This window comes from Physella acuta, unplaced genomic scaffold (genome assembly GCF_028476545.2).
Source record: "Physella acuta isolate Inbredline_101_S28 unplaced genomic scaffold, ASM2847654v3 ptg001662l, whole genome shotgun sequence".
Classification (NCBI taxonomy): Eukaryota; Metazoa; Mollusca; class Gastropoda; family Physidae; genus Physella; species Physella acuta.
In genome coordinates, this window is record NW_026733175.1 from 78,151 (window position 1) to 90,792 (window position 12,642).

Consider the following 12,642-nt stretch of genomic DNA (forward strand, 5'->3'; position numbering starts at 1 on the left):
TAAAAATTATTTTTATACTTTTCATAAAGCAAAATGGATAACAGAAGTAAAAAAAATATTCTGTTTTATTTTAACTAACTTTAACTAATGATTGCAATATTTTTTTTCAATAAGACAATGAGCAGGAATCAAGGTGAAATGTATTGATTCTATAATGTTGAATAACCCACGTGATAATCTGCTTTATGAGTTAGGTAAAAAGTTAATGTATGCAAAAATTAATATACTCTATATGATTGGTCCGAAGTGAAATTTCCAGATCTCTAAGGACTTGGGTTGATGTTGAATCCCCTAACATTTTCCTCTTCTGTAGAAAACAGTTGATGTGTATCAAAAAAAACATTACAATTTAAAATGTTTACTTGTTTACAAAACAAATATTATCAAAACCAGAAAGTGAAACGAGCATATGCTTGCTAATTAATGACTTTGTTATCAATGCTAATAAAACTTTCATTCAAGTGGTAGTCCATTTAGTTCTGGTGACATTTTCAGAGCCAGTAAAAAAGAAAACATAAAAATACAAGTCTAAGTTTAAGAATATTAACACTTTTTTAGATGTTAATTCAATTTAATCATGCACAATATTGGACAATAGTACATATAATTACAAGTATACTATTACATCACATGTAATATTGACATACTGATGGGGTTGATCTACATTAAATATAAACAATGCAAGGAACATTACTACAAAATAATTTCTAGGCACAGCACTTAAAAATTGAGTCACAAATTACTAAACACTTAAGAAATGTTTTTGTAAATTGTTTTACAGCAATTAAAGGAAGTCCCAGTGAATAAAGACCTCTCACCAACCCCCAACCCCCCCCCCCCCCCCCCAGTTGCTTGAAGTTGAGAGAAGCGTCCTTCATGTTAGAATCTTGTTGCTGGTTGTACTGAAAGTTAAAGCCTATGGGTGGTCCAGAAATGACGTCACCTCAGAGGGTGGGGGAAGGCATGGTGGAGGAGAGGGCCTTCATGAATGTTACACAAATCATCTTTTGTGTTTCTCAGAATTAACTAAAGCATTGGTTTTTAAAAAAAATATATTTATAATTATTATGTGGTTGTGGAATATTGAGGTCTTATTTAGGCGAGGAGCCATTTTTGTGTGTGTGTAAAGATGTGCATGTCATAACCCTTCGCCACAAAATCGGGCCTATAACTGTGATTTTTAAAACTTAACTAAAACTATGGGAAAATGATAACCACGATATTACAAAAAATAATACAATATTGAAGACTAATAAAGGCCTAACTTACTAGCTATTCAAACGCCTACATTGATTTAAGAATTCAAATTATACCGAACAAACATATAGCAAATAAGCGCTATCATTCACTGTCCTTGATAAAACTTTCAGTTATATTGTTTAAGAAATGTATGTGACGTCACAACAACGTCAGAAAACGTGCGGGATACTTGTCAAAATAATGTACCGAATGGTGGCGAGGTTTGGCACGCACGCCCTTTCAATTTTTCCATATTTCGTTTCTAGATTTCAAGTGATATTCCTTTAATAATTTTACAGTACTGTTCTAGATTCTAGTAATCAATACTTGGACAGTGCAGGTTATTATGTTGCAACTTGATATTAATTGACTTCAGTGTAAGTGCAAACGAAAGTAAAATATGCAACTTAACTATTTAAAAAAGGAATAACTCTTTAATCACAACTGTAAATAAAAGCCAATTAACAGGGATAGTGAAGCCTGCAAATGGGGGTGGATCGGCACGCCCTGAGAAAAGATTACATAATCGCGACGCTAGCTTTAGAATGGAACCCCCGGGGGGAAAGTAAAGTAGGCCCAAAGCAATGCCGTGAAGAACAGTGAAAGGAGAAGCAATGGCTGATGGGCTTACGTGTTCTCAAATAAAGAGAGCTGCCCAAAACAGAGTCAGGTAGAGAGGTGTGCCAATATACAAATGTATCGTGTAGCAGCCACTGTCCACAATTTTCCGTACGCCGCCATGTAAAATTAGATCTTGATCTATATAATAGCCTGAGTAAGTCTTAGCCTGGTGTAGTTGGTGGCACGGACGAGCATTTCTCTCGTGTAAAACTATCCCTGTGCATGAAGCGTGGCCGATTGTGTAGGCCTAAACAATCGAGATGCCGTCTGTTGATGTGTCGGCAGGGACGGATAACAAAATGTACAACTTCTCATTGTGAAACTTTATTTCAAAACTGTTCATCAAATTGAAATTGATTTAAAAATAAGGGCAAAACATCTCAGCATTTGGATACAGATTTGAACTAGAAAATTTAAACAAAGTTTATACTGAGAATTCATTAAAACTGTAAAGAATGTGTGAAGCATCTAGTACAGCTTTTGTAATGCTGGCGTTAATTCATACATTTTTGTCATCGAAAAATGTCTCCCATCCAACGGACAGCTTAATAAACTAAAATAAACCGACACCGTATAATGGAATGTTTAACTTCCCATGCTATGAAAAATCGCAAATCATTTTAGGCAACTGCGCCTTTTTCCCCAAAAGACGTGGTCTGAAGAATATAATTAACGCCTCTGCCGTGTACAATTTACGCCTATTTGCCGATACCACACCTTCCAACATACAATAAAGATCCACAAAATGCACTTTAAAAAAACTACCTCCCTTCCCCTTACAGCAGACCACATTAAAATACGGGCTTGTGAATTTACTTTGGACCCGAAGGCTTGTAATTGGTTTTGAGTGTGTCTGTTATATCAATGTTTAGAACAGACGGCTGTGTTGTGGGGGAAAAGTTGACAAAGGAGAAAAATTAACGAGTCCTTTGAACAGAAGCTAATTGAATTAGGTAAATCAAATATATAAATTAACAACAGATAATTCTGCTAAAAATCTAATGTTTTTATGTCTCCACTTGTGATAATATCAAATACACGAGTACTCGTGGGCCTCACATAGTTAAACCAAATGATGAAACTTGAACTCAGAAAACGAATAAATAACAAGTAGAAAAAAAAAGTTTTGACCTCGTTTAGAAGGTGAAGGTTACAAGCACTAGACACGATGAGCGTAGGTTTGCTCGCTAGCCAACCCCATTAGAACAACCGGGCATACACACAGGGAAAGTAAGAGCGGTAGGGTGGGTGTACACAAACACGCTCAAACCAATCAAGTGTTTCTTCTATACCCGACCATCTCCAACCAGTCACTAGGCGAGACGGCCGAGTTATTCACGACACACGATACATTCCATTTAGTACAAGCAAAAACTGGCATGCACCATTCATCATACCGGATTTTAAAATACATTGAAACATTACATGTTATTGTTCATTAATCACCGCATGAATAAAAGTAATGTTTATAAAGTTTAGTTAGTCAAAAAAAGTTAAACAAATGATTGATATTAAGAGTACATCTACAACCTCTGAATCACGACATTCAGTCTAGGAAATCGTGCACTATACTGTAACTGGGCGTAGGTGGACATAGGATACAATACATGAACAACATGCGGTTACTTTTCTATCAGTACACACGCGGACTGACAGGAAACACATTACGCGTGCAGAGACGATGAGTGAAGAATCGATTACAGACAACAAATCACGGAGCAGCATGGAAAGGCTGCATGCCCAGAAGGACAGGAATACTTACAATGAATGGAACTGGAATCTAGAAACAACCGAGAAAATAACAGTTTAATTCAAAGTAGTTAGAGATAAAGGCTAAGAAAAACACTCCATCTGATAGAAGAATGAGTGGACATAAAACCAAAGTAAAAAAAAACAGGTCTACAATGAACATGCAATAAGCCACCAAGGTATGGTATTTGGTAATCGTCTTTCTTAAATCATTTACATTAATTTCGTATTGTTTAACACTCATTTTTAAGCCTAATGTTAGCAGACAGTTGTGCTGTATTTTTTTTTTAACATCTGCTATCTTGAAGAGAGAAGTAAATTAAAGGGAAGGGAGACAAGGAAGGGAAAAAGATCAAAGGTCAAACGGTGTCAAACGAGGCCAAGCCATACTCCGTGTGATTAAAAAGCGGGGGATCTCTAGCGACCCATCCTCGTGAAATCTGTCGCTGCAATGGTAGCCACTCCTGGTATGGCGGTACTGCACTGCGATTCAACGCGTCGTGAATCATCTTCTATACAAGCAGCTCAACCACTTAGAAAATTGCTTTAACACTAGCTGAAGCGGGTTAATGCGGACATGTGAATAAACTCATTCACAGAATTTTTTTTCAATCAGTACGACACTATACCACGGCGTTTCTCTCACCCACCGTCCATTCGTTCTACAAGAAAACTGACACGAGTCCAAGCAACAGTAGGTTACATACGTGTTGAGCAACAAGTAGAGCAAACAGGATATTCCAACTTAAGATTAAGTGGACCTGGATTGTAAGAGTTAGGTACTATCAAAAAAAGGGGGGAGGGGAGAAAAAAATATGATATCGCTTTCCCACGTATACACACACAAATCGTATATAACAAATATCAATGTAGCCATCATATATAATATAGATATATATGAAAATAAAGACGTCAGAGCGGCAAGCAAACAAAACAACATTGAAATTTGCGGTGTTTATATTAAAAATGTGTAACAAAAAACATCTACAACACCAAAAAATAACAAAGCACACAAAGACCAGCGACTCTTTAAACTCCTCCTTTATGTAGCTGCAGAACTATCAACGATTATAATGTAAACTCAAATGTGAGAAAGGTTAATTCCTCAGATAATGTGATATACAAAAACAAACAAAAATTGTACGGCCAGCACTTAAAAAATATGCTTAAAGTAAGCTCCCGACATCAAGAGCCATGCGGAGAAAGATAAATTTACACACCATTGTATGAATTGCTATACACATAGCTTGCTGAAACAGAAATGGAGATAGAAAGATTAATTTTCTTAGTGACCTCAACGAATTTTTAAGAGCAAGATAACATTATTACCACAGGGAATTAGAAGATTTTTAAGAACACACTCTAGGATCTTAAACGAATTATTAAAAAAAAAACAAAAAAAAACTGAGAACACATAATTTTTTGCATGTGTATATCTGTATGGTTTAATCTACTGATTGACATAATCTGTGCTGGAAAACTTTAAATCAGTTTGTGTGGGTTTTGTTTTAGAAAGGAAAGATATGTTTTTTTTCATATGGTTTTATATTCTTTCCTATTTTGTGTTGTCTTTTAAACTAATACTTAACAAACCTAGGTCCTTTTTTAAAAAGCAATTACTTTACATATATTTACACTTATTATTATCATTACCATTCATTTTATTTTTTTTAATTTGATACTAAATAAATTAAGTTTATCCATAATTTTGTGTTTTCCCAATTTTGAGCCTTATCCATAACACACTACCATAAAGCAAGGACATGACACTTGTTAATCATTATCATGGTGTCAGCAGTGTGTGATAAATAAATATTTTACACAACTTCTATCCATTAAATGAAACAAAACATTGTTTAAGCATATTTTAGATAGTAAAATATAAAAATAATTTGTAACTTTTTTTTTTGATAACTTGATTCTAGTGTATCTAAAATAAACTCATTACATGTACACTGCTGTGCACTCAGAAGTATATGTATGTATTCCCTGGCTAGATAAAAAAAAAAAACTACCACAGCAGAGAGTTCAGACAATGACAGGGGGCAAAGTAAATTACAGCTGACACCCTTGTAGTGTGAAGCTGGCCATCATGTGTGTACAAGTTTTGTTTAAAAATGTGACATTGGTTAAGACAGGCCTACTCAGTGTATTGTAGCTAACTGACAATGAAAACAGGAAATGAACTGTATCTCTGAAGCAAGAGCAGGGAGGGGGTGGGGGAGGTGTGTAAGTGGGAGGTGAAGGGGTGGTGGATGAAAAATTATCAAGTAGAAACTGAACATGTCAGCCAAGTTGAGAATTCTATAAATTTGAATGACTCAGCACAGTTTAATGTCATTTTAATGTGGATAGCACCACTGGTGAAGAGATGTTAGAGGCTAGGTTACACTCATGTTTTCCTGGCAAACAACTAATACAATTTGAACATGCTTTTTAAGTTGTTTCTGGCTTGAAAATGGACTCAAACAAAATAAAACAATGATGCAAAACTATGAATTTTATTGTATACCACAGACTGAGACAAAATAAAATGTAACAAAACAGAATCTCTTAATGCAAACACTACCTGGACAATCATCCAAAACAATAAGCAATACTATTCAACTCACCCTAGAGCTTCTAGTTGCCTTAGGATCTAAATATGCCTTAAGCTTTTCCAGGTAGGCATGAGGAGGATCTTTAGCATGGACACGTTCCTACATAAAGATGGCGTAAGATTTTAAAAAGAAATAAACTATTTAAAAATTAATACTAATAGATAAGTGTACTATTCCTCAAACTCAATGAATGAGGAGTGTTGTTAACAATTTGATCATTAAAACTAGTAGATTGACTTATGAATCACAAAAAAAAAAAAGGCTTTTGACCAAATTTACTAATGTGCATTTGTAATTGATAAAAAAAGATTGCTAGATTGTAATACTAGTTTAATGCCTCAAAAATTGTTAAACCAATGAACCATAACTCTGAAAACTGCTCACCTGATCACATATTAAGTCCCACTTTCTCTCATCATCATAACCTTTAAGTACTTTTGCCTTATCTGGAGGCAAATCCATGGATGTCTAGAGAGTAATTATAATTTTTTATTATTTTTAAATTCTTATATATGTATGGGAAAAACACAGCTAAAACCACACCGGAAAAAAAATGGCAGTTTGTCTATTCATCTTCAACAAGTTTAAATAATGCTATCAAAAAATAAAATCTGATAAAAAAGTTCAAGAGAATGAATTGTTTTATCTACAAAAAAACAACAAGGAATTAATAATATGTAACAAGCATTTCTTTAGAGTGAAACAATCAACCAGTGCGTGCTGCAATCAATGACATAATGAAGTGCTTTAAATATTGATTTATCCACAAGCTGTTAAAACATTTAATTAGCAAATTAGTTACATTATCTTTTTATTTTTTTTAATTCAATCATGTTTAAAAAATCTCTACTATTACCAAAATCCATTTTAAAACTACAGAGGTATCTAGAGAAGTTCAAAACATGTAATCAATAGCTATTGCTTAAACTAAAATCACATATATATATCTAAGGATTTGTTTTATTAAACAGTTTCCTACTATACTATATTCATCACAATAGTAAGAAAAATAATACTGTTAATAGATTCAAATGCTTACTAAAATGTCTCACTTTATAGATTAAAATAAGGATTTACACATTTCATTTCGAGGTATGAAAATCTACATTTAATCTGAGTAAAAAATTAGGGTATTTAAACTTACTAAAAACTTAAGCAAAAAGCAGTAATTTGGGTTCAATGACACCGATATAAAACAAGTAATCAAAGGTATTAAAATACTAACTGTATGAATTTGTTGCAATTTCAGTAGTTAAATTAATTTCACATTTTAAAAAAATTTGATTTATTTTTTTCCCCACATAATATGTATTAAAAAACTCAAAATTGCCTAATGCACTACACGTACATCACCCTAAATCCCTCCACCACCAACACTCCTCTCACATACCTACTATTGCCCCCTCCTAAACACACTCTTCTCAAACTTAAGCTCTAGTCCACTTCTATACAGTCACTACTATATTTTAAACACATTTATAGTTTGAAATATTAATAATCAATATCAAACTTTCCATTTGATACAAAGTCTTAAGTGAAATTCAACAAGGAAAAACTGTCTGATGCACCTCACCACCCTCCCCCACCATACTCAACACTCACACAGCCACCACCAAGATCACATTTGATTTAGCTGTGTAATTTATTTCATTTTGCAAATGAAACTTATTAACTTTCCTCACAAACTAATTTAAATAATTTTTTTTCTCTACATAATAGATATTTCTCTATATGCAATTTTTATGTGTTTAAAGTTTATAACAAACTAATGAGACACTGACATTTATCAGCATATAAATAAGAAGTGCTTTCTTTACATAAAACTAAATCAGTTTTCAAAATTTAAAAAAAAATGTTGCTTTGGTGTAGAAAATTCTATTAAATTGAAAACCAATTCTTTAAATCTCTGGCTTGATGTGGTTGCACCAAAGCATACAGAAGTGTAAGAATAATGAAATTGAAAGCCGATCAAAGGATTTGACAACAGCAACTATGCCACAAAATCTGATGATCTTTACTCTTTCTTCAAATGAATAATCTGACCCCAGCAAAAAAATGTACTATTTTCCATTACTTATAGGCTATTCATCCCAAAATTATACAATATTTGACTATAAACATACTTTTAGAATATACATCACCATCTAACATGGCAATCTAATTCTATAGTCAATGTTAATATTGTGTTTAAGTGAATTTGCCTAAAGCAAATTATCACTGCATGCTATTATAGCTGACTATTTGTTAAAACATAAAAAGGTAAAAATGTAAAAACTAAGTAAATGCAAAATCTTATAAAATAGCAAACCATCACAGCTAATTTTTTTCTTATAGGCTTACTATTTACCATAATTGGCCAGTAATAGTATAGGCAGTTGTTATCAATAGTTAGATCTAACTATAGTAAGACAAAACTATACTAGTAGTCACTATAGATAGTATTATTTTATATGACCCACAGTTGAGTAGTGTAGGGCTAGTAGATCTAGTTATAGATCTAGTAGTAGCATAAATAAAAAAAACTTCTTTAGACAAAAAGGTAACTTTTTTTACTATAGTTAGATCTAGTTGGGAGCTAACTATATAATGGTAGATTCTAATCTTGGAACTAGGATCTAGTTAGCATAATGAAATAATAATAGTTAAAATGTGTTTCCCATGAAATAGTCTTGGTGATCTTGTAGCTAGACTTTAAAAAATATAGCACTTACTTGACTTACAGTAGCAGATAAACTAATTTAGCAAGAAGTAGGCCTATTGTTAGAGTTACAGGATTTCAGTCAGTGTCAGAAATAATTTCAGTATCACTCTGTCTATTCAATATTAGCAGTAAATTAACAGACAAGACCAAGGGTGGGGTATAGGTCTAGATAGAATCAAAATTTGGTTTTAAACCAACCAAAAAAATGAGTCACGCATCTGATTCAGTAGGCTAAACACACTGTACTAAACTAACTGAACAGTATACTATCGGGCCTCTATTCACTATACTAGTAGTCACTATAGATAGTATTATTTTATATGACCCACAGTTGAGTAGTGTAGGGCTAGTAGATCTAGTTATAGATCTAGTAGTAGCATAAATTAAAAAAAACTTCTTTAGACAAAACGGTAACTAAAACAATGGTAGATTCAAGATTCTAATCTAGGAACTAGGATCTAGTTAGGAGCTGTTTTACCACTAACGAACAAAAATATTTTTTAAAGGCATAGGGGCTATATAGGGCCTTCTAAACTAAACTTAAACTTGATATAAATCTAGGCCCTAGGCCTATAATTTTTTTTTAACTGAAGGCCTAGATCTAGATCTCTAACTCTAGTTCAAGAAGTTCTCTTCTCTGCTTTTTTCTAGGCATCACTCTGGATATGTCTAGTTCTGAAGTGTCAGATTTTAAGACGACATACAGGACAAATGTTTTTAATTTAAACATAGATCTATATAAATTTTACATACAAGCACTTTGGTAAATCTCCTTTCCAATTCCTGACCGTCTGGCATTGGTAGTCTTGGTACAGGAACCGATGGTTTCCTTTGCAATTCCAGCCCAGTTCCCCGACTATCATAACGATTGTGTCCATGGTCGAGGTTGCGGCTGTCAGAATTCCCCATCATGTACATTTAAGATGGTTTTCCGAAGCCTTAGTTTGTAAACAAGAAACACAATACTCCAAAATATCACATTATCCAGAGAATTTAAGTATTTTTCGGCGTCTAGCCATTCTATCCTTTAAAATTAATACAGATATTAAGAAAGCGGAAATGGGAATGTGCAAGCAGTCTGCCAGATTTTCATAAGAATATTCGCCAATTGCTTATTAATGTAACTAGTTCTCTAAAATTAATCTACATCAAAACCTAATATAAATTATATAAATTATAATTACTAATTACACATCTTATCTACACTCATAAATATAACCATATGAGTAAAATTAGTCTGATTTTATCATAAAATACTAATCCGACAAACCAACAATTAAGGATGGGGTAAACCACAGTTTTAAAATAGAACTCTGTGGAGTTTTGTATGACGTCAGTGCTGAAGCACTTCATTGTTTACAAAACAAGGGAATGTATCAAGAAAAACAACGAATACTTTTTTTTACAGGAACTATTTTAATTCATTAACTGTATTGGTTATAATTTTTAAAAATTAAATTTGAATTTTTAAACTGTATCTTCATTTTTTTCATACACAAAATGCCTAAAATGAGTATTCCAATAGTAAATCCACGTGCTTATACTTATATAATAGATTAAGTTATTTAAATTGTCTGTTATAATTTAACACTGCAATGAAAGAGCGCTACCGTCCATCAGAAAATTAAAATAAAACGGGTACGCATTACTTTGTAGCAAGTTGTTGGTCCTATTCCAGACCAGCTGTATCAAGCAAGACTGCAACTAAGAACTATGATGGGTTGTCCAAAAATACTCAGAAAAACACTGGATTTCAAATCGATTTTAAAAGGAGCTTATATGTTATACACTGCTGTTCAAGAAAAATTCTTAATACAACAAACGAAGTCATGAATTTTGTTGTTGGCAGAGAATGTGGATATTTCTCACAAGCGTGTAGTTTCTATACATTTGTAAACTTGCAGATGTCTTTTTATATCCACTCTTCGACTTCGTTCCATCTTCAGAGGGACAACCTTAAAAGCGCCATGGACAAACTTCCAAAGACCATTGCCATGCCTGTGGCTCAGAAAGACTGTTCTAAGCAATAATCCATCGCAAATTTGTATTCCCAGTTTATACTATTATTTATTGCATCTTTATTGCATTCGGTTCAGATTAAGTGGTTCAATACACGCAAAAGAAAGATGACTAGATCTATCTTATTCTTTGTTTAATATCAGCCCCCCCCCCCTCCCACACACACACACATCGATAGGAGATGGTGGGTACTTTCCCTTTAATTCAGCATCAAGGAAAAACAGTTTCTCTCTGGCATCTCTTCGTGGGGGTTTGGGGAGTGGGGGGGGGGGGGGGTATAGTGACTGTGCGTCCACCGCCCCAACCCAGTGCTCTAATCACTGTCCGCCCTCCCCTATGAAAGCTTCAATTGCCCTCCCCCCTCCCCACTCAGTGTTTCTTTCAGACTTTTTCTCCGTGGGGCACTTGATATTTTCTGGTAGGGGGAAGGATTAAATTTTCCGGGAGGGGGGGCGCGACACTGGTTAAAGTATATATTTTCTATATAAATTACATTTCGTTTGGGGGGGGGGGGGCGGTAGACTTTCTTCGAGGGAGCAACGCCCCCCGCCCCCCCCCCCCCCCCCGAATAAATGCCTGGAAGAAACTCTGCCCCACCCTTCTCCCTAGACAAAAAATGGTGGGGGAAAACACCGTGTAAGAAGATCACCTAGCAGGATACTGACCTGGTTCACTTGTAGTTTTTGTAACAACGTACAGTAATCGGTCTTTTGCTTTTGATGGGTTTCATATAGCTAACGGTCGTTCAATGATTTGGCACAAGTATCCATGTTGTTCCGTGCTTTAGCAAGCCGAGAACCAGAGGAGCTATTACATGGTGGTTTGATGGTGGAATTAACACTTCTTATCAGTGGCGTCTCTAGGTCGAGTGTCACCCGGTGTCAACCCCCCCCCCTTCCTACACACACCAATGGAAGAAAAGTATATATATATATATATATATATATATATATATATATATATATATATATATATATATATATATATATATATATATATAGGGGGTTGGGGGTAGGTATGTGTGTGAGAGTGATTATGTGTGTGTTTATGCATTGTCGAGATGGTCAATGTGTACTTATACGACTTTTAAACTAATTATTCAATATCTGAACAGGCAAAAAGCATTTTTCTTCAATATATTTTGCAATTTTTCGCCTTGGTGTCACCCCCCCCCCCCCTCCTAAATGGTGTCACCCGGTGCGGCCCGCACTCCCAGCCCCCGCCTCGCGACGCCTCTGCTTCTTATACAAATAAATAGCACATACTACAAGGACACGCATAGTCACACAACACTGCTACTTATTATTCGGTGTCATGCTTATTATTAAATAAAGCTTACTTTGAATAGTTATACATAGATTCATAACATTAAAAAAAAACAATTAAGTCTATATATATAAATTATTATCCTTATTAGTCATGTAATATTGTCAGTTTTAAAAATAGATTAGTCACGTGACATACACACCGCTAACGTGACAAAATATTGTTCACCCCGAAAACAACTTGCTTTGTGCTTCTTTCTATGTCGTTTTATAAAATAATATCCTTTTAACTAGAACCCCTCGAGCGCCCCCCCCCCCCTTCTCTCGATCGAGCTGCGGATGTTGTTATACTTTGTGATTAAAATGTTGCAAGATATCTTTTTTTTTTCTTGTTGGAGATTCAGTGAAGTTGTAAAAATTATCTGCTTGACTAAACTTGAAGTAACAT

At 34.3% G+C, this 12,642-nt stretch overlaps 1 protein-coding gene across 4 annotated transcripts in view; it reads right to left on the bottom strand.

Annotated features, from left to right (window-relative positions):
- The window catches only part of LOC131929691 (formin-like protein), a 22,040-nt gene extending 11,873 nt beyond the window's left edge, over window positions 1–10,167 (bottom strand). Inside the window, exons 1-6 of one of the 4 annotated variants that reach the window (XM_059286024.1) lie at window positions 9,664–10,167; window positions 6,594–6,677; window positions 6,222–6,308; window positions 4,830–4,859; window positions 3,623–3,640; window positions 228–307 (exon numbers count right to left, since the gene is read on the bottom strand). In XM_059286024.1, the coding sequence (XP_059142007.1) occupies window positions 228–307; window positions 3,623–3,640; window positions 4,830–4,859; window positions 6,222–6,308; window positions 6,594–6,677; window positions 9,664–9,828 (464 nt within the window). In that variant the 5' untranslated portion in view covers window positions 9,829–10,167. The remainder of the gene's footprint in view (window positions 1–227; window positions 308–3,622; window positions 3,641–4,829; window positions 4,860–6,221; window positions 6,309–6,593; window positions 6,678–9,663) is intronic. The other 3 variants (XM_059286026.1, XM_059286025.1, XM_059286028.1) reach the window with 3 other exon arrangements.
- Between the last annotated feature and the right edge of the window lie 2,475 nt (window positions 10,168–12,642).